At 35.0% G+C, this 22,918-nt stretch overlaps 2 protein-coding genes across 3 annotated transcripts; both read right to left on the bottom strand.

Annotated features, from left to right (window-relative positions):
- Positions 1-5,041: 5,041 nt before the first annotated feature.
- LOC117791432 (progestin and adipoQ receptor family member 3) lies at positions 5,042-12,458 on the bottom strand. Of its 2 annotated transcripts, XM_034631186.1 has the most exons (6): positions 12,357-12,458; positions 11,657-11,766; positions 8,786-8,926; positions 7,437-7,541; positions 5,887-6,171; positions 5,042-5,819 (listed from the first exon to the last, which is right to left on the bottom strand). In XM_034631186.1, exons 2-6 carry the CDS (start codon positions 11,744-11,746, stop codon positions 5,400-5,402), a joined length of 1,041 nt encoding a protein of 346 aa, XP_034487077.1. In that variant the 5' UTR covers positions 11,747-11,766; positions 12,357-12,458; the 3' UTR covers positions 5,042-5,399. The 2 variants fall into 2 exon arrangements, with proteins under 2 accessions (XP_034487077.1, XP_034487078.1); XM_034631187.1 differs by lacking the exons at positions 11,657-11,766; positions 12,357-12,458 and adding an exon at positions 10,292-10,610.
- Positions 12,459-14,758: 2,300 nt separating this feature from the next.
- On the bottom strand, positions 14,759-22,748 carry LOC117789671 (ubiquitin-conjugating enzyme E2-17 kDa). The gene is made up of 5 exons (XM_034628750.1): positions 22,344-22,748; positions 18,113-18,176; positions 15,844-15,875; positions 15,015-15,198; positions 14,759-14,946 (listed from the first exon to the last, which is right to left on the bottom strand). Exons 1-5 carry the CDS (start codon positions 22,365-22,367, stop codon positions 14,807-14,809), a joined length of 444 nt encoding a protein of 147 aa, XP_034484641.1. The 5' UTR covers positions 22,368-22,748; the 3' UTR covers positions 14,759-14,806.
- Between the last annotated feature and the right edge of the window lie 170 nt (positions 22,749-22,918).

Here is a 22,918-nt window from a genome sequence, read left to right as displayed (position 1 = left end):
CAGTTTTTCACCCCTTTTCAGCTGAGCTGGAACTTAGAATTTCAAATACTTCTAATAATGGGCTTTAAGCAACTTTTGTAAACAATAAATCAACTTTAACTAGATTATTCACAGATTTCGGTAGAAGCTTAAAGTGTGCTCTCGATTAGAGCTGTGAGTATTTCATCAAAAATAATTCAGTCATCGTAATATAATAAATATATTATTATTGTTCTCTTCTTCTGACATACTTTGTAATTACATATTTATTTAAAGGAAATATTTAACAGTTTGATTTATAGAAACTAAATAATTATATTGTTAATAATGTTGTTAATTACGCTTTAGCTATTTTTAAATCAATTTCCAAACAATTAAAAAAGTTTTAATAACCCGCATCTTTATATAATATTTATTGACATTACTGTTTAAAATTAAAATTTATAGGAACTAAATAATTATATTGTTTATAATGTTGCTAATTACGCTTTAGCTATTTTTAAATCAATTTCAAAACATTTAAAAATGTTTTAATAGCCCGCATCTTTATATAATATTCATTGATTTTACTCTTTAAAATACAATTTATACAATTACAATTTCGATAAGTACATATTTACAAATCTGAGTCATGTTTTGCAGCATTTCTCACACTTTCAGCAATTAATATACATAAATATATAAAACAAAATTCTTTCAGGTTTTTCTGGGATTTACCCTGTAGCCAAAAGGAATTCGATAAGAAAACCTCGAATGCTGATAACACAAATTGTTGTGCTGTTAGAGAAAACGATGTGTGTGTGTTAAAATTAAATAAAATTAAATGTATATAAAATTAGGTTAATGCTTGGTAGCAAAAAAAAAAGAAAAAAAATATTGATACAGCGGCTGCTTTTATTTTATTGTTATGTAGATGAAGCAAGGAAGCGTAGCAACAATGTCCTGTCGGAGAAACGCACTTGCCACATACGTAACCCCAGCGACACCCCCCTTCCCTCCCCCTTCGTGCACACCCCTTGTACCCCAAAAACAAGGGACTTAAACAGGACTTATGGTTATCTGCGCATTTTATGGATATTGCGCTCAACTGGCAAGCATTTGGCCTGCTTTTCAATGTAGCAAGTTCCCCTTGCCTCCTGCCACTTGCCCTCACCCCGTTGCGTGGCAGCATAGAAAATAAATGAAGTTACTTGCCAGCCATATGTTTGTTAAATGTTCTATGTAAATGTTAAGAAAGCACTTTAATTTCAGCCAAAGCCAAGAAGAGATGGAAACCAAAACTGGGGCAGGAGATGGAGCTGGAAAGGAAAAGGGAAATGGAAAATAAGCAGGAGCTGGCAAGGACATTAATTTAATGGTGGCAAGTGAATGAAAGTGAAAAGACTTTAGCCTGAACTTGATTTTCTTTGGCATCTGCATTTCTTTTTCCGACTGTGAAAATAAAACCAATTAAAAGCAAATAAAATGAAATTATGAACTGTATGTGGAAAATGCAGCGCACAGAGATGATTCCCAAAATAAAATGCTGGCCCTGCAGAGCAGCGCGAGTTAAGCCTAGTTAAGCCCACAGGCATGCAACATACATGCTGCATGTTGCATACAGCATGCTGTTGCAGTTGAAAATGCAACATAGCTAACTAAAAACTGCTCCAGCACCGACAATGACAACGTCGCGCCATTTGTCGCTCGAGCTAAGCCCACTTAAGCCCTAAAAAACAGCAGCAGCAGCGGCAGCGGCAACAACAGGGGAAGTTGCAACACAAGAGAGAGACAGAGAGAGAGAGAGAGAGAGAGGCAAGCAGCAGGGGCAACAGTCGAGCGGCTGTTCAATTTGACTTATGGGTTCATTTGCTTGACTGTCAGTCGACGAGTCCAGTTGCCAGTTGGCTATTTATAGATGGTAGAAGATGAAAATGAAGATGAAAATGAAGATGAAGATGCCATTGGAATTGGAAATCCGTAAACTGTAATCTGTTGCACATCAACATCAATGTTGCACTTGGTGCTGATCAAGTGGCACTGTGGCAGGTTACAGCCAAGTGTGCCACAAGTATCTATCTCCGCTACATAATCGACAATTTCACGCGCTGCCACAAAACGCGTGTCCCTCAATTATTTCAGCTAAAATATGAACGCAGTTTATTCGAAAAAATTCCCGATATTTTCCGCGAGAGTATCTTTTCAATTTTAGAAAACAATTGAGGCATGTCGACAAGCAAATTGCCTCGTGAGCTGCCTCATTACGTCACTGAGTTGTGGGGCCGTTGCATGCCACGTAATTAGAAGCGAAAGTGGAAAACTGCTTGCCCCGTGCTCGAGTCTTCCTCTTAAGCCTGGGATTACGAGCTGCCAAAGTCAGCAGCTGAAACGGCATTTGTATTCAAATTTTTTTTCTTTTTTTTTGGGGTGGTTCATATTTGTTGTCATAGCGCACACCTTAATTTTCAACAACAAATATTAGAATATCAAAAAATATATATATAGTAAATTCGAGTTGGAACTACGCATCAATGCATGGAACGTGGAGAAGTCCTGATATTAGACACGCAACCTTTACAGCTGTTGTAGAGCTGCAACTCTAAAGAAACGTGGGTTATTATTTGGAACTATTAAATTATTCTAAAAACATTTCAAAAAGAAGCTAACAGATACCAATTTTAAGGTACACTAAGATATAGCTACCAGTATTCTAGACTCATTTTCAAAAGCTTTGTTTTTATTTAAATTATGCTATAAAATTCAGTGAAAAGTGAGGTCTGAATTCTTAAAACAATAAATGTTTCTTAAATATTTTTAATTAAAGCTAACAATATGGCAGAAGCATTTAAGTCTTAAGTATTTTTTATATTTTTTTGGTTAACATGTAAATTAGAATTCCAAACAAAAGTGACTATTAACTTGATAGTAAATATTTAATTGCTTCTGTGGCATATTAAACATTTTGTAGTCAGTTTTTAATATAATTAATGAAAGAAATGGAGATACAATGATTTGTGCAGCTGTAAACTGGTTTTTATTTTCATTTATAAAATTTTATTTTAATTTTGTTATTTTGCACTCATTTATTTTATTTTAATCAATTTTAAATCTGGCACAAATGCTATTAAAACATAACTACACAATAATACATTACTATACAATTTGTGGGTAACCCATTCATAGTTTAAATGTAATCTGTACATAACTGGTAAATATTTTTATTAATTGTAAAAAAACAGCTTACAATTCATTTATAAACAATCTATACAAAACGTCTAGATATTCATGACCTATATACATAAACATAACCCATACATTCTCTAAACATAAGCTATTTAATTATACATTTATTTATTTATATTATACCAACCCGTTTAAAACTTTCAAAATCTTAGTATTGCATTAAAAAGAATCAATGCCATTATTCTGTTAATTTAAAGAGAAATCGAAATAATCATTGTGCCACATCTCAAGTTTCTCACAATGGACATGCTCAAAGCTGTAAGAGAAGAGAGTCTCAAGTGCGTCCATTAAAATATCATTCGTTTCGCCATTTTGTTGTTGGTGGTGTTTGTGCTGGTTTTTGCTATTGCTCCTGCTGGTTGTTATTATGAACAACAATAACACAACTCCAATGTACAACCCCCAAAGAAACTAAAGTGTGCTTCCCCATCAATGTCCCCGGCCCGCCTCCAGAAACTGTCGCACTCTTACTTCCACCCACACACCCCTTTAATTATGATTCAGTGCACACAAACTTTTGTTGCGTGCCTTACGTTTTGTTGTGGTTGTTGTTGTTGTCCTTTTGTGCTAACTTTTCAATTCCTAATTATAATTAGAGAATCGGTTGTGTTCATAAATATTAAAAAGGGTCGGTACTACGTAGCTCCCACAGTGCTTCACTTGCTTGTTGTTGTTGTTTTTGTTGTTGCTGTTTGTGTTTGTGTTGTTGCTCGACTGCTGGCAACGACATTGCATGAATAATTAACTCAAGTCTTTATGGGGAACCTCCTCCCACCTTCTTATCCCCTTTTACTGGGCGACCATTTGCCATGCGCCATCTTGTTTGGCAACCAAGGCACAAAAGCAACAACAACAATAAACAGTGCTCCAAAGATGTGCGGCGGCGACATGTCATGAATTTACTTATGAATATTTGCATTTTTAATGTAATTTGTGCGATGCGCTGGCTCGATAAGTTCAAAAGTGCCGGACATTATATCAAATAGTCCAAGGCTAAAGTTAAAGTGCAGCTTTTATAACTGATTAATAAATGTAGCTAATTTTTGCAGAATTTGAGTAAGAATTTTGTCAATTTTTTGAATTTAATTAAATTAAACTTAATTACACAACTTTTTTCCTTGAGGCACATCGAATTTGATCTAATTTCGATTTAAAAGTTCATTTTATTATACAGTTTTTGTCATATTACTTTTATACTTATGCAGCGAATACACAAGCCTGTATACAAATATTTAATTGCTCCACACGAATACATCATATACACAAGCCCTTATAAGAGTAACTTATATATTAACTGGCATATTCGATCAAATATAAAGCAAAGTTGCAAGCCAATTGTTCAAATCAGAGTCGAGCATTAGCGAACACACAACCCTAGTGCTTTCGTTAAAAATATAAGCGAAGTTGCAAGCCAATTCGCAATGTATAACAGTCGGGACAAGACCCCATTTAATTCACCACGCTGAACAATGGTGTGTAACTTAAGTAAAACAGTCGAGTCGAGTTAGCGAACACACAACCCTAGCGCTTTCGTTAAGTTTATAAGCGAAGTTGCAAGCCAATTCGCAAAGTATAACAGTCGGGACAAGACCCCATTTAATTCACCACGCTGAACTGTGGTGTGTAACTTAAGTAAAACACCTTGCGACGAAAAGTATGCTGTAGTCAATTTTTTTACACATGCAAGCCCGCACAATTTAAAGGACTTTGGTTATTTTTGTTGCAGATTTTGAGACATTTTGGCAATTTAAACTATTTTTCGAAGGCTCTCCAGGCAGCTATATTTTCACTATTAAAAAATTCACAGCACTGTTCATGATATTAAAAAAACAGTGTGAAATATTTTAAAATTTTTTAATATATTTTGCATTAATATATTTGAATATAAAATTGATTTAACCAGATTCAAAATTTCTTCATGGCCATAATATTAAAACCTTCTTCACAAGTCGATTGATTATCGTTACAAGTAATCTAACAGAAAACCCTAACTTCATAATAGCATATCTGTGTGTGTGTGTGTGTTTCTGTATGTGTATGTGTTGTGATTGTGTGTGTGTGAGTTTGGTTATTGGTTTTTGTACATAAATTAACAATATCGCTCAACAGCTACAACTAAATATTAGTTAATTCTTAAAGCTTCTAAACTATAAATATATACATTTGACAAGCAAAGTCCTTGGAGGTGTCCTGTTACATTAGGAGAGCACGGGTGCACTGCAGCCATTGTTTAAACGATACTCGGCATAGACAATTCCCGTGTTGTGCCAGTGATAGAAGGCGGCAACAATAATCAGATGCCACCAATTGTGCGAATGGCCAACAAAGTCGACTTTGCCATTGAGCCAACGCTCTGGAATCTTGGCGGCATAAAAGACAAATGCCACCAGACAGAGCGCATACATGATGACAATCCGTGGCACCATCAATCCAACCAGCTCGTGCTCCAATCCTCCCATTTTCACTGCCCAATGGCCAAGAGGTAGAATACCGTAAGCTGACCAGAGTAAAAGCACAGCAACTTTTCCATTCATGGATACATTCAATTTTGGTATCTGCACAGCGATGGCCAAACCAAACATGCCCAGCGCAATGGTAGAGTATAGTGTTCTCAAGAACTGCACCAAAAAGAAATTCATCAAGAATTAATCACAGATTAATCAGATCAAATCCAATGGATCATACCGTATGGCACCAGAAAGCATAGTACATGCCACTAATATAAATGGCCACCAGCGATAAGCATATTCCCAGGAAATCCACCGAGAGAAACAGTTCGTAGTGCTCCTCCGATTTACAGGAGAATATATGATATATGGCCGACAGCAACATGCACAGACAGAAGCAGACGAGCAGACAGACGACGAGCACTTGATCACTGAATGCCGCATGTTCGCGCAGAAATTGAAAGTCGAAGATCGTCAGTCCAATGAAGAGTATGCAACCAGCCAGGTGACTCCAGATGTTGATCTGCGTATACGAAAATCATTGTATTGATAAAGAATTAAAAGCTTTAAATTCAATATATTTAAATTTTGAAAAAACAATTCCTTAATTTATGCCTAATTTTGAAATTAAACTGTTTTGTAATATTTTATATTAAAATTAAATAAAAAATCAAAAATCTAGAGCCTTAAGCTCAATCAATTAAAATTGGGGCATGTTTTCGACTTTTAAATCTGCTATATCTAAAGTGAGACCAGCTTTAAACTGTCATAACTTCAAAAAGAAACTGAACCGATTTCCAAGCGGAATGTCATTTTGATCATGGTTTGGCGCCCAAAAAAATTCTGCATTCAAATTAAATCAACGAATCAAACCGAAAACGTTCTTAAACGTATTTAATAAAATTTGAATGCAAAATAAATTAAGATAACAAACCATGATCAAAATGGCATTCCGCTTGAAAATCGGTACAGTTTTGCTAAAGTTATGAGTGTTCGAAGTTGCTCAAGCCTCTGATCTAGCAACTTTACAAGTCAAAATTTTTCTTAATTTTGACATGATTTTTTACAAAAAAAATGAAAGTCCTCAGAATCAAATTTAAAGTGTCGTTTTATAGTAATTTCGTTATAAGGAGCTGATTAAAAGTAAAAACTTGAGATTTAAAATTTTTAATTTTCAAAATCTCAAAGGGGGGACCCTTACCATCAAAATCGAATCTTAGTCGAAAATAATTAAATTTTCTAATTGAACAAAATTTGAATGCAGAATGAATTAAGAGGTCAAATCATGATTAAAATGACATTCCGCTTGAAAATTGGTTCAGTTTTGATCAAGATATGACAGTTTGAAGTTGGTCAACTCTTTAACCACAACCGTACTGGTACAAACGCTTCGGTATTCGGTTTTTGACAGAAAATTTTCATTCGGTTACGGTTGCAGCTCCGGTGCCAAAAATTAAACGGTTAGTTTCGGTTAACGGTTCCAAATTTAATTGATTTCGTCAACAAATATTTATTTACCCCGAAACCGATATTTGTTTTGGTTTAATTCCCTAAAAAAAGCTATTTCATTAATTTTTAAGGACTACGATAAATGAAAAAAAAGAAAGAGTTGAAGTTTAAAGCTTAATCAATTAAAACTTCTTAAAATAAAGCTAAAAGCCTAATTAATCTTACATGTAAGCTTTAATCTTATTCAGATAATAATAATATTGAGTCTCTTTTTTGATCCCCCTTTGACTTAACTTATATCGATAGTATTTTATGCGACTATCGATTGCATCAACTCACCGTCTCATTGGTCCACCAGAATATGCTCTGCAGGCAGAGCTTGTTGGAGAGGAATGTGCGATATCCACGACGTATATACGGATTAAACTTCAAATGGGTGGGCGCCTGTATAAAAGAAGAAGAATTTGTTAAAGACCAGTTAGTTTCTTAAGGTAATACACGGCCAATAGAAACATCAATTGCATATCGAATGAGCAACATTGAAAAATAAAAACAATGACATTAAAATAATAGAAGACCGACCAAAGAGCGAAAAACCTTTTGGCCACTGGCCACAAGCCAAATTAAAATGTTCAAAGTCTCAATTGCACAATTAAGCAAATTATTTAAATGTTGAACAAAAAACAAATGTCTTCAAATATTTTAAACAAACTCAACGAAGCGTGTATGCCCTACGATTTACATTGTTTAAAAAAAAAAGCTGATTAATTAACGACACTATTCTAAATATCTAAACGAAAGGTTGAAAAAAATAGCACTTTTTCCACGTGTTTACACAGTCAATTGTTGTCTTACAAATATCCAACAAATGTTTATTTTTAATAATGAAAAAAAATGTCAAAATTGAAAAAAAAAAAATGTTGTAACTGTCAATATATTGATAAATACTTTTAAGATACTTATAACTTAAGCTATATACATTTGGGAATATCTACGATCCACTAAATCTACTAAATTAATGAAATTTTGAACAACTAGATGAATCTTGAAACTTTTAAATACCTTAACGAAACTAGCGTAATTGAAAAACGAAAGAAAGCTGTAAATAATTTGAAAATAAAGTTCGGCAAAGTCTGCTTTGATCATTTTATTTCAAAAAAGACAGTGTTGCCACTCTTCTTGTAGTGTCTTCGTTAACTACAGTTTCTATGCGGGTTTTTCTCTTTTTTTTTCTCTTTTGGTTAATAATAAAATCGACCTTGATTTAGTTCGCTGTGGTTGCGCTTGTGGTTGTTATTTTATTTATGGTTGTTGTTTTATTTGTTGTTATTATTATTGTTGTTGTTGTGTTGTTTTCGTGCCTATTTGTATTATTTGGCAATTGTTGCCACGTTTTGCATTTTTCGGCGTTTTGTGCCTTTACAACACGCACTCGAAAATAGTTTGAGCACACATTAAAAGCATACAATCTCAAATAGTTTATAACAATGACAGTAAACTATAGTTGAATAGTTGTAAATTGAATGCCAAAAAGATTTCTGCGGCTTCAACTTGTCCCTGGCCAGAGGGGGTGGGACGATGTGGCGCTTTGCCAATTAAAACTGCGACAATTGACTTTCAATTGATCGCAAAATATTAACTAACTATATATTGTATGTATCTCTGTATCTAAGCATCTATGAACTTACATCATCAAAGTTGCACAGCCACTTCAATTTGGACAACTTGTCATCAAAGTCTGGGCCATGTCCCAGCACATTAGGCTCCTCATTAGCCGGAAACTGATGCGAGATGTCCGTGGTCAACTCTGCAGTTAGTTGACCATCGAGCTGAAATATGAAAGAAGAATTAAAAAAGTTCAAAATTAACAATTAGAAGGAAAAAAAACGTAATTTGCATTTGGCTAAGCTTCCGTCTTCGAGAAAAAATCTTTATTTACTGCTGCTATTTTCAGTGCAAATCTTGTTGTCTAACTGTTAAATACGTATTATAAAATTGCAGCAAAAAATCAAAGAAAAACAACAACAACACGAGCGAGACCCATTTAAATCCCACAGACAACAACAACGTTGGGGGCTTGACTTTAATTTGTTTATCCAATTTCTAATACAAAACAAAGAAAAATTAGATAAAGCAAATTGTTGATACACGTGTTTGCATATGTATGTATCTGTGTGTGCTTTAACAGGTTGATGACGTTTTGTTTACACTTACAAGATGCATATTTATATTTTGTTGCATTCTTGAAATGCTTTGGGAAAAGCTTTTTAAGCACCTGCCCAAATTGGGAGTGTACAGCCAGTGAGAAATGTTAGTACACTGAACAGCTGTTAATTCTGTTCAATAAGCAACTAAACCATGTTTCTTTTAAATTTATTTATATAAGAATTCAACCCAATTTATTTTCTTATTCCGATTAAATTCTTAATAAAAATCTATTACATTTCGATAATTTAAATTTTAGCAAGTTACAATTATTGTTGACTAAATCAAAAGAATAGATTATTCTTACTCATTCTTACTCTATAAAAAGTATATCACAAATCTACATAACTTTTAACTAATTCGTTTCAATTCAAAATCTTCTTTAAATAATATTTTTGTAAGATTTATGTTAAAGCTTAGTTTATTAAATAATACTTGAAATCTAAACGATTCTTTAGTCTACTGTTTTTAATTATAAATAAATGCTCTGCCCCAGACGGTTGAAAAGTATACAATTTTCAGATTTCCAAGTATCACGTCTGTGCATACAGATAATTTGTTTTGTTTATTAACTGCTCAAGTTTCAATCTCTATAATCAATTTCTAGCTAATTTCTTGTATTAACATTTTATTTGGAGTCTGCACTCACGACTGTTTTCCAGGTAAACAAAGTGATCAACAGCTGGAGTAAAAAGCATTACAAAGTGCATTGTTTAATATTTTCACAAAACAAAAAAATTAAAACCAAATAGAATTACGAAAAAATAGAAAACAAATGTAAGTTTAAGTTTTTATTTTTTTAATGCCTTATTGACAGGGTAAATAGATTTTAATGGCAAGTCATTGATAAACAGGATGTGCAATTAAATTTAGTCATTGACGTACATTCGATATTTCGTAATGTTTACAAAAACAAACCAAACAATAAAAAGTCTGATCAATGCACTAAGGTTTCAGGTTGAAAAAGTTTCAATTTCAATCGATCTTACATTTTTCTTTTTGTTGCTGCGCCCATTGCGTTTTAATTCTGTCGTGGTTGTTGTAGTGGTCGTTATAACTGTGGTTTCCATTTTCAATAACTCTTATTATTTTTATTTTTTTGGTTATCAAAGATCACGATTGCAAAACGGCAGCTTCACAGTTTAAACAAGAGTCAAAACTTAATTTTTGTGTGTTTTTATCTTGAGCAATTTGCTACAGATACATGTTTTTGATTTCGAAAATATTTCAAAGCTCAAAATCTGTTTACTTTTTATATTTATCACTTTCAAATTGTAGATGTTATCAACCGTTTCGTTGAATAACTTGAACGAAACTAAAATCAACTGCATGCAATGCTCACAAAATTCAACAAAAAGCTGCCTCGCAAAAGCTCGCTGACGTTCAATCGTGCAGCAGCCGAAAGAGCAAAAGAGAGCGAGCGAGCGAGCGAGAGTGAAATTGCGTGAGAGAGCAACTATTGCAAAAGACTAAACCGAAAGCTCAATCAAGCTTGAGCAACTCGTTGGGAGACGAGAGTTATGCGAAATTTCGTTGAGCCGGCTTTGGGCTTTCGTTCGTTGTGCAAGTCTTTTTTTATGGACAAACTATAATGATAGTGATGTGGCCACTGGCCAGCCCCCACCCAAGTTATATAACTGTCAGCAACAAGTGCGTGTCGTGCTGAGAACTGCATGCGACAGATTTAACAACAATAACATAGGCAGATTGAGTTTTTTGACGAAACCAGTTTCAATATCAGCATTCGATGAACTTCAGGAATTCCGCGTGTGCGGAACTTTCGCAATGCCCTCGAGACAAACATACAGACGTGTGCAAAGCGATAAGAACAACATAAATTACCCAATAACGTTGTCAAAATAATTCGATGCAAACGTGCTAAATCGGAAATCTTTGCATTAAAATCAAAGCCTAGATCTAGAGGGGAATTTTATTTTTTAACAAGTTCATTAAATTTAAATGGAGAATTAAGAGGCCAATTTATAAAATTCCAAAGCGGGGACCCTTACAATCCAATTAAAATTGAAACTTTGAGAGCCGTTTACTCAATAACTTTAATATTATAGGAAGGTGTTCTTATTATTTCGCACACGTCTGTACATACATACTTACATATGTATGCTTTGCATTTATGTAAGCTGTCTACATACTCAGCTTGACCTTGACTTCATTTGTAAGCTCAACTTTTGCTTGCAAGCTCATCTCAAAATCTCTCTCTCTCTCTCTCTCCCGCTCTTACTCCCGCTCTCACTCTCTTCGCAAGAGCAATTTTGCTTTGATCTTGTCTTGAATTCGCAATACACGTGTTGTGCTTTAGCACTTGTCTTATCAATCATTTGTTTCTTATCACTCACCCAGTTGTCAGCATCCTTTGCCGCTTTGCGATTGTATGCGCCGCTTATATCACAATCAGCCAAGAGACTCTCGTGTGGACGTGGACTCATTTTTCTTTTGTTTTAGCAATCTATTTGAAATTGAAAATGTTATATTCGTTTAAAAAATATTGATATAGCTGAAAAGCTTCTGTTTCCATTCGCAGTACAGTGTGAAAATCGAGACGAGCTTCTAAACAAAAAACAAAAGACGTCTAAAGCTCGGGCCGAATCGGAGAGTGTTGCCATGCGACGAGACTGGAAAGAAAGCTACCAAATGTTCATACATATGCAAAAATGTTTTAACCCCGTCGAAACCTTTGAGCTCCAGTTTAATTAACACATAAAAATTAGCCGATTCAAATTGTCTTTATCTCTCTCTCTCTCTCTCTCTCGCTCTCTTGCTATTTACAAGTGCCTAAGACACCACAAATAAACATTTATTCTTTTTCCGCTGTTTGTTTACATAACCAAAATTTTATATGACATTTTCATCTAGCGCAAAATTTGTATCTTTTACTTGATAATAAAACATTGCAATAAATCAATTGGCATCATTTCTAATTTCTTTTCAATCACTTGGCGAACTTAAATTGATATTGATTTATGTATGTATGTATTTACATATGTATATATATGTAGCTATGCGCCATATATGAACATATGTATGTACAGTATGTACTTTCTGATCTGCTTTGGCCACACACACAGAAGAAATCTCACTTTACACAAATTTCTCACGAGTCACTCGCGTGGCAGCTAAAAGTAAACTGAAGACAGCAGCGGCAACTGGGGCAGAGAAGTCCCCCCAAAGATTGGCAGCCAAAACGAGCCCAAAGTACCGGTGAAAATCGAAAAAGAGCAAGGCGGAGAGAATTGAAGCGATCGAGAGAGCAAAAGAGCAGCGCTCTAATCAACGAAATGAAAAACCGATTACACATTGCCTATGCTGCTTGCACGCGCTAGAAAGAGAGCAGACGTGACGTCACAAAGCTCACTCGCCAATTGCCGACGAGCGTGTGACGTATGCGGCGAGAGAGCATCAAAGCTGTACATGCTTTTTTTATATTACCTGCCGATGCTTCGATTGTTAATCGCCGAATGAGAAAGATGGCAAAAAAAGCTTCCCCATAGTTGGGCAGTGCAGTCGGCGGCAACGTCGACGTCGCCGCTGTTTATTAATTGAGTCTCTGAATTGATTAAATGTTTATTTAACATGCTGTCGCTGTTGCCAGCTTCTGAAAATACACACGTATGCACACACACACGTAAACACACATTTGGCCGTCGTTAAAGCTGAGTTTGCTATTTTCGGTTGTGCCACTTCTGGCCGTGGTAAAGAAAGCCTTCCCTACACTACGAATATTAAATGCCCTTCACATCGACCAATATTATTTTTTTTTTATGCATTTTGCCACCTTTGCAGCTGTTGCACATTTGTCACGCCTCTTCTACATATTTATAACAATATTACCAACGCTACAATTAGGCAATTACAATTTAAATTTGCTTTTAAAATATATCATTTTGTTGACCTTTCTTGTCCCAGCAATTTTGCTGTGGAAGTCCTAAAGTACTTACGTAAGTTCTTTAATTTGCTTAAGCCATCTAAGAATTCTTCAAACATGTAAGCATAGTCATTTTATATATATATATATAGATACTTACCATATTTTAACTATTTGTAGTATGCATGGAATATAGGCATCTCTTTAGATGCTTAGATAGTTACAACATTTATAGATGTTTATCTATTCGACATAAAGACCATCTATAAATCACATTGCATTTTCGAATTAATTCCAAGTTACAATTGTGAAAATAATATAAATATCTAATAATTTTGAATCTCAAAAGATCGTTATCAAGAGAGCTAAATCTTCCCAAATATCATACTGTATAAAATCACATTGTAATTTAGAATAAATTCCAAGCTCAATTATAAAAATAATATTAATAATAATATATACTATCACAAAAGACCTTGAAGCATTAGAGCTAAATCTTCCTACATAAAACTCCATTTTCCCTAACTATGTTAAAACCCCAATCAAGTTTTACAAATCGGTTTATTAACTTGATACGTTTTCCAGTTTATGTTTATTTAAGTTTAGTTTAGTAGAAATCATATAGCCTATACATACATATTTATATACGCAATAAATGAGTCCTCTAAGCCCTATTCTTATATCGATTCAAATTTTAATCGTTGAATCCATCAATATTCCCACTGAAATCGGCTGCAAATCATTTAACTTCTGTGTCATTTTAATCGCGTTCGTCAATTGAATCTTTCGCTAGATTTCTTCCATTAATATAATTTCAGTTTAATAATAAATGTAATAATAAAAAGTAGATTATGTGAGGGGAAAGGGTGCAAAAGAGGGTGCAAATCCGGCGTATGCTTGGCTAGCAAATTTCGATCGCGTCAGAGAATTGAATTTTTGTAATTTTTATTTTTCCGGTTCTTTAAATATAATATAATAATAATAATTTTCCAGCTGATCTTTATTGTAGTTTTGTTTTTAAACTTATTATGTGTGGGATGCTGTGTTGTTGGTAGCTTTCTCGCTTTAAATGTTTTATGCTTACATAATTTTCTTTTGTTTTTTTTTTCAGTAATTATTATTAAATTATTTTTCTCTTCGTGCTGCTGCTGCTGCTCTTCGGTCAAATAAACTTGATATCAATTTGACAGTTGTTGTTGATGATGTTGTTGTTGTTGCTGTAACTGCTGCTGATGCTGATGCCGTTGCTGTTGTTGCGGTTGTTGTTCTTGTTGGTATCATGCCTCCGTTCCACTCTTGGCAGCTGCTGTTGTTGCTGCTGCAGCTCCTTTTGATATTGTTGCTGCCTCTTGCTGGTGTTGCTGATGTGGTTGTTGTTGTTATTTTGGTCAACATGGGAGCTGTTGTTGCTGTTGTTGTTGCTGATGGGGAGAATGCAGCTGTTGCAGCTGTAGCTATTGTTAAATGTTATCTTTGTTGCTCTTGTTGTTGCTGCTGCTGTTGTTGTTGCTGTTGTGTTTGCTGTTGTTGTTGTTATTGTTGCTTTTGCATTTGCTGTTTTATTTGCTGTTGCTAATTTTGTTGTTGTTATTGTTGGACTGTTGTTGCTGCAATCTGGAACGCATCACATAGCATACTTCCTAGTCCACTCCCGTGCCAGCTCATTGTATTTTTCCCGATCAGTTTTATATATTCTGGCAATCTCTGGAACAAGCGGATCATCTGGATTGGGATCACAGAGTAGAGAGCAAATTGATAATAAGACTGCAAAGAGAACAAAATTTTTCCAATTAATACAAATAATTCATTTATATAGTACTTGATTGTTTTACCTTTTGAAATAGTTAATGCTGGCGACCACTGAGATCTTAATATATCGAGGCAAATCGATCCATTGCTGTTAATGTTTGGATGGTATATGCGTGTTGTAAAGGCCACTTTTGGTGGCTTGAAAGGATAGTCTGTTGGAAAATGTATAGTTAAGAAAAATACACCTCCTTGGTAAGGGCTGTCCGGCTGTAAAACAATACAAATTTCACAATTATTAGTCAAATATTTTGAAAATTTTTAACCATATCAGTTGAGTCTGCGTTTCTAACAGTAATCGAATATCTAATATAAAGCTTTGTTTGGAACATAATCTTGATATTCAAAACACATCTATGAGATATAATATAGAAATCGTAGATTCAACGATAGACTACTCATATGAAGTTTAGTAGAATAAAGTACGTGTATATTCAGTACATGGTACATCTATCTTTTCGATCTCTAAGATATTATAGTTATACCTCTTAATATCGGTCTCAAGGCAAAAAAGAAAACATATTTTGATAAAATTTAAATACATTGGATGTTTTACTTTGAAGTTAGAGTAACAGACAGACCTTGATACGTTTCTGTATCTAATTAGTTTTTCAATCTAAACAAGACTTTGAGATGTCTAAAAATTCCTTCTTACAATATGAGATGTAATGATTTTATAACACAGAGCTCTGATATTGACAGTTGATTCTAAGTTATTTTTTAAGGTCTAAACTTATTTGATAAGCTCATTGAACAAAACAAAAATTGCAGGCTCTCAACTGATTACGGCAACAACAACTACTATAAATAGTTAATGCATTGTAGAATTTGCAGCTGATTCTTCAGTCTTCTTACCGGGCCCATTATTGTAGCTTGCCAGTGAAATACTGTAAATAAAGAAGAGATTCATTTGAATTATAATATTTAGATACTTTATTTATTTACATCACATATAGTATTTCTATAAACAATGACAATATGGCAAAGAATATGCATATAGTAACAATAAGCAACGAGACCTCGAAGCAACACACCCCATTTGGGTGGTGGGGTTATTAATGCTCTATGAAACTCATTATGGAATTAAAATGCAGTGAGTGCTCATTCTATGCTTGCTCTCTCAAAAGCGCTCTCTCTTTGTAGCTTAGCGCTCTCAGCGATAGACTCGAGAGTAGCCTCGAGCGCGCCCTTCCTCTCCTCTCTTCACAAGTTACCCGAAAAAGAACAAAAACAAACAATTGCCAAAGAGCCTTGGCACCGACTGCTGGCAGCGACGCGTCGCTGCAGTTGGCGTTAACGTTGATGTTGGCAGCACAGCTCTTGCCTAGCATGTCGTCTCGCTCTGACGCATTGTTAAGTGCTGGTGGCAGCTCTTCTTGCTCAATGTCACACAGCAGAGCTGCTCTTGGGCTGAAAATTGGGCCGGGGGGCCACTTTACACTCTCTGCGGTCTCAATGTATGTATGTGGGCATGTGTGTGTGTGTGTCTGTGCGTTTGTGTACATTCAATACAATTACAGTAATTCCATTTACACACAGTGCGGTGGAGTTTCTCTGCATTAGTCAGAAAGAAACCGCGACTATAATTCCATTTATCGATAACAATTGCGAACACCAATGGATTTTAATTACAATAACAGTAAATTTTGATTGTATAAGCTCCCTTACTCATACCAACGCCAACCCATTCCTCCCCCACCCACAACCCACAGCCCTATCCGTCTGCAATCGTTTGTTTAAGGGTTCATTTTACTTTCCGCATATATTTATAGGAGACGGAGGGACACAGAGAGGAGAGAGCCGTTGCAATTGTTTATCGCCACGTAATTTCAGCTGATAAAAATGAGCTCTGATAAGAGTAAGCAGCGGAAACACTGCGTTTTATTATTTTGTAGGAACGGACATTGTCAGAGTTTCAAAAGAAAAAGTCAAGCGAAATGTGATTATCTAATTATCTGTATGATAATTAAGTTATCAATCAAAAATTTTTCCAATTCACCACAGATTCAAACCAGAACCGGAACCGTCAACCGGTATTAAGCGAATTAAATAGAAAATTGTAATTATTATTATAAGATGTAATCATCGTTACTCAAACTAAATTTGAGTTTAACCTCATTAAACAGCTCTTTTATTTTAAATTTAAAAATATTTAATTACAAGTTAACATTTTTGAAAATAATACTTTCTAAACCGAAATACCCTGCATCACATATTTTCTCAAAAATATATTAAATACAATAAAGATAAATATTTGGAAGACGGTTTTAAACTTATCTGCTAACCGACATAATCTTCCCTAAATAAATACTAAGCTTTAAATAGTTAAAGTCATGCATACGACGTAAAATTAGGGAGATCTTATCTATACATTGCGGGTTTACTGCTTTTATCAAACGGAATTGCATTACAAAAGTCATAAAATTTATCAAAAAAAATCTGGCAATAAACATGTTAGTTTATCAATTTCTTAACTAAATACAAAATTTTTTCTTATATAAGTTCTGTTAAAAGCAGCGCTGTTAAATTAACATATAGCCTATATGATTCAATACTCCATAATAAAATTGAAAACTGTGTCAAAAAAAAAAAAAACAACTTTAATTACAAGCGATTTCACTTTTAAGTGACGTCATTTAGGTGACCTCCTTAACAGTCGACTCTTGGCTTAAATGTGTCTGAGTGTGCGAGTGTGTGTGTTGAACAGGCACGTAACCGTGTTGCAGCTAATTGCAAAATTAGAACCGTGCCCCCAAGATAGAAACCAAGTCATGACGATCATGAATAGAGAGACTCGACTCGACTCGATTCAATTCGAATGAAATAAACATACGAGTCACATACATATGCAAATTTATATAGAAATAAATAAATAAAGGTGTCAAGTCATGCTCTGCATCTATGACGTGAATAATTTAACTTGACCATAAGTATATGCTGACTATTGTATTTATAGAATGCCAGGAGAGGCAGCCACATAATGAGAGAGCTCTATGTTGGAGAACGAGAGAAGCATTGAAGACTTGACACGTTACATAATGCAGATGATAATGATTGAATGGTATTTTTGGAGATGGACATTGAGAGGGGGCGTATTTATGTAGATAGATTTAGATGTACTCACAATCATCTCCAACTGGTCCAGCTGAACATTGTGCAGGTGGATCTCTGCCCAGATCTTGCAGTTCCTGTGAACATTAAGGAAAATATATTAGTTACAATTTATTAAAGATTAAATATATGAAACATTTTATAATATATTTAAACAGTAAAAAGTATACCATATCAAAATATGTAATAGTTAAAAATTTATAAATATTACTAGAGCTACTTAGTTAAAGTCGGCTAATGTATTCCTCAAAAATAATTGTGAAGAAAGTTTAAAATGTATAAAACATATATTAGAATATATACAAAGAATATTATTTTTATTAATATTTATTATTAAGAAGTCACATTTCTTCCGCTTTTTTTGTTTTGGTCTGCCACATGAACACACACATACACGCACATGTATGCAATGCAAATGATGATGTTAATTTTAAATGCACAAATTAAACAGCATTTTAAAACAGCAAAATATGAAAATTTTGCAGCTAAGAGCAAAATGCGAGAATGACGTGAAAATCAAGTTCGTTGGCCCGAACGAATGAACCAAAAGGCACAAGCTCGCTTGCGCTCTCTTTCTCTCTCCCCCATTCTCACTCTTCCTCTCTCTCTCGCTCGCTCACACGCACACAGCTGAGCGGCTGTTGTCCCCGCCCCTCTGGCGCCCACAAAAACACAGCTGCCAACTTGGGGCGCAAATACATTGATGTAAAGTAAACCGGCAAAAAAAAAAAGAAATACAGAAAAAAGAAAACGTGAAAAGAGATGAGATGAGCTGTGCGGAAGGTGGAGAGAGCTAAACGAGAAAGGGTGGGGTGAGAGAGGGCAGAAAGAAAGATAGAAATTTTAAAGCTTCCTCAGCGTCAGCTATTTTATATTTGTGTGTGTGTGTGTTATAGTTGTTATTGTTGCTTGTTGGCCTCTCTTTGTGACGTTTGCAACATTGTACGCCCCCCTCCACCAAATTTCTTTTACCGACGGCACAAGCAAAAGTAGAAACATAAAAAGTATGTGCGACGTATTTCAAAAATAGCTGACAACAACAACAAAAACGACAATTGGGAGACCGTGTTGTTCTCTTTCAACACGCACTTTCGTCTTATACCTGTTGAGCAAAAATAATTGCAACAACAACTAGACGAAGATGAAGACTAAAGAGGAAATTGTTGCAAAACGGAAAACGTACAAACAGTATGTCAAAGTAAGTTTTTTGACATAAAAAATATATAACACATTTGTTTTTTCTTTTTTTCAATATATTAAACATGGATCTTGTATTTTACCGATTTTAAGAAACATAAGCTTAAAAAAAAATTATCTTTAACAAAAGCTAATAGGAAGTATTTTAATTTCCAAAATTAAATACTGTTAGTCAAGAAAGTGTTTTAACAAAATTAAAAACATATGTAAATATATATTTAATTTTAAAAAATAGTTAAAATCGATGAAAATTTTTTTAACTTGATCTAAGAACCATAGACAATAATAATAAAATAAAAATCCACAAACAATATATATTTGATTTGCAAAAGAAACAGTATACATTTTTGATCATGTCAAAGCACTTACTTCACTAACTGTATGTGCATTTTGATTTCGTTAAAATAGGTACTTGACACACTATACATATAACGCCAAGTTTGAGGGAACTTTCATTGCGGCCCCCGACGGCATGAGTCATGAGTTCGTTTGCCACAAAGCCAACAAGCGACAAGTTATTGCATTTTTTTTACTTTGTTTTTTGCTTTATAATTAAAATAAAAACAAACTAACGGTCCGGTTGTATACACACAATGTGTATTACACATACAAACACATGGCTAGATCACTGAGAGAGAGAGAGAGAGATACAGCGATGGAGGGAGAGAGAGCAAAAGTCCGGCCCAAACAGCGTGTCTTTCTTTTATTTTTTACGCTTTTATTATTTTCATATACTTCGGTGTTGCCAATTGAGGCCAAAACGACAGTAGAAAACAACAAAAACAACAAGTATCACAATCAGCGAAACCTTGAGAGAAGATGATATATACATAAAAGGGAGATGATGGTACCAAAACAGTTGCTTGCTAATTAATTGCGTGTTGCTACACATTACATAAAAATACAAATGTAAGAAGAAATGAACATTAATTCATTTGGTAGGAAAACTGACTTCCTATACGAATTTAATTTTATAATAAACAGCGCGAAAGGAAGGAAAAAATTCAATGGCCATGACGCTCGCTTGCTTTGTGACGCTGCCGCCGTCGACGCTGCTGCTGGTGGTGGCGACGTCAATGCTAGCGTCGCGTCGCTGCTCTTGTTGCTCAAGCGACCAGACAAACAGCAGACCCCAACACTAAAGCAGATACACACACATTAATAAACATATATCTGGTTTTAAAAATATATAAATGTGTAGCGTATTAACAACAATTTACATATTAAGCTGTATATTATTTCTGTGTAAATTATGCTAAGTTGTAATTTTTTTTAACTAATTATTGGTTCTTTGCATGCAACGGCGTTTTCCAACACTAAATATAGTTGCCATTGCGCACACACATACACACACACACACACCCTTTTAGCTCTGCCCCATTCGCTTTACTTTAGCAAGAAAGAAAGAGCCAAACACACTGTTGTGGCCAATCGACCCAGCAGCTGCCGCCGTTTTTTGCCATTGCTCTTTGGGCGTCTCATGGGGGTGTGTGAGCGAGACGGTAAAATGAATATGCCGTTTGCTGTCAGTGTCTGTGCAATGACTGTGTATGCACATATGGATGTGTGCCTGTGTTTGTGCGTGTGTGTGTGTTGATGGGGACTATGACGGTGAAACCGGCAGCACTAAAATCGAACTTTAATTTGAGAATTATCGATACACATATAGATTTTTAACTTATTTTTTTTAAATGTTAAGTTGCTATTGATCATATAGAAAAACGTTTATGAGTCAATAATTTGGAGAGTAAAGCAAGACACGGCATTGGCGCATAAAAGCGAGAGAGCTAAAAGCTGCCCAGGCAGAGAGAACAGAGAATAGAGAACAGCAGATGGAGCAACTAACCGATGATTGTGAATCAAAAACACACACACCAATAAAAAAAAAAAGGAACATGCGACTTGAGTGCAATGCAGTTTCGTTTGCCTTTATACATACATACATATATTCAATGAATCAAACTAACTAAACTATTGACAAGGACGGGAAGAGAAATATTAATTGTTGAGAAATAATTATAATAATTAACTTCCTTAAACATGCACACAAGTGCAGCAATGCAGTGTGTGCAGGTACATACTTAAATATATATAATGTATATGTGGTTTATTCTATAGTTGTGTGTATGTATATAATAGGCAGCACTATTTCTGATGAATTATCAGCGACAAAAGTAAGGTTAGGTTAATTTTATACGCTTTTTTTTCTTGTATTCGTATTCGCCGCCGTGTTTTATTTTTTTGCTGGATCTTTCTGCGGCGCTGGCAGCGAACACCAACAATTTACACACACACAGGCACACAAGTCGAGTCGGGTGTGTGTGTGTAAGTGCTCTGCTATACACACACAGACGGACGGACGCACGCACGCACACATGCATATATGCAAAGAGCAGCGTGTATTGGGTAACACAGCGGAGCCCGAGCGACTCTGAGACGGAGACTGAGACTCTGCTGGCCAAAACTGTCCAGATGACAACCAGACCAGGTGCCCGGCTTGCATACATACGTATGCACACGCATACACACTCATATCCACCCGCACAAATGCACTCGCACACTTACATGCACAGATGTATTAACTAAATGTGTAACGGAAACGACGAAACGAAAACTAATACAAATAGAAATGGCCGTACACGCTGCCTTCTCTTCCAGTTGTTATCCTTCTTTCATTTCTAATTGGAATCCCATCAAAAAGAAAACTAAAATTATAACTAAACTTGTTTTTCTTAGTTTTAGGTTTAGTTGTAATTAATGCACGTCGTCATCGCCCATTTTTCCCATTGCTTCTTTTGCTTTTTGCACGTTTTCTTTCGCTCACGTATTTGGTTCGTTTTTTTCTCTTCTTTCTTTCGTTCTTTCTTTGTACATTGCCGTTGTCGTTCCTACGTTTCACATTTCTTGCATAAATTTTTTTTTTGTCGCACACAAAAATTTCTTCACAGTTTTGTTTTTTATAATACTTTTGCACTTAAAAAATGCATGCTAACCAAAATGCTTTGTACAATTTCATTTCATTTCGATTATAACTTTTTTTCACATACCTTATTGATTCTTTTTAACGCCATTTTCTGATTGAAATTTGATTTTCTTGTGTGTGTTTTGTGTGTGTGTTGGTGAGTGTGTATTAGTTGTTGTACGTTTCTTTGCTTGTCGATTAATTTTTGTTCTTTGTCGATTTGCACGAAACGAGAAGATTGTTGTAAATTATTGAAAAAGGCTATAGAAAAACCAAACGAAACACAAAAGCTGCGGTAGGCTTTATACTTTTCTGTGTTCTGGCTATTTTTCTGCTCAGCTTTTCTCCGAATTACAGTCCCTTTTGTCTAGAAATATTGCAGCACTGCGAGTAGAACGGCGCCCCGACGACAACTACGGCGACGATATTTTTTGCTGTTCAAAGCGCCGAGCGGATGTGAGAGAGACCGACACGATGACGAACAGCGGACAAAGCGAGTGACGTTTTAAAGTGCGCGAGTGCGACAGAGATGAATTTAGTGTTCAAGTGTCTTTGGTGTTGTAAAGCGTGTGAATATTTCCAGCACTCGTCAATAGAGAAGCACAGCTACACATATGATGCAGTTTACTGACTGGCCAGATCGATACTATCTGTGAAGGA

The sequence above is a fragment of the Drosophila innubila genome, assembly GCF_004354385.1.
Source record: "Drosophila innubila isolate TH190305 chromosome 3R unlocalized genomic scaffold, UK_Dinn_1.0 2_E_3R, whole genome shotgun sequence".
In the NCBI taxonomy this organism is placed as follows: domain Eukaryota; kingdom Metazoa; phylum Arthropoda; class Insecta; order Diptera; family Drosophilidae; genus Drosophila; species Drosophila innubila.
This window is presented reverse-complemented; position numbering and strand designations above follow the sequence as displayed.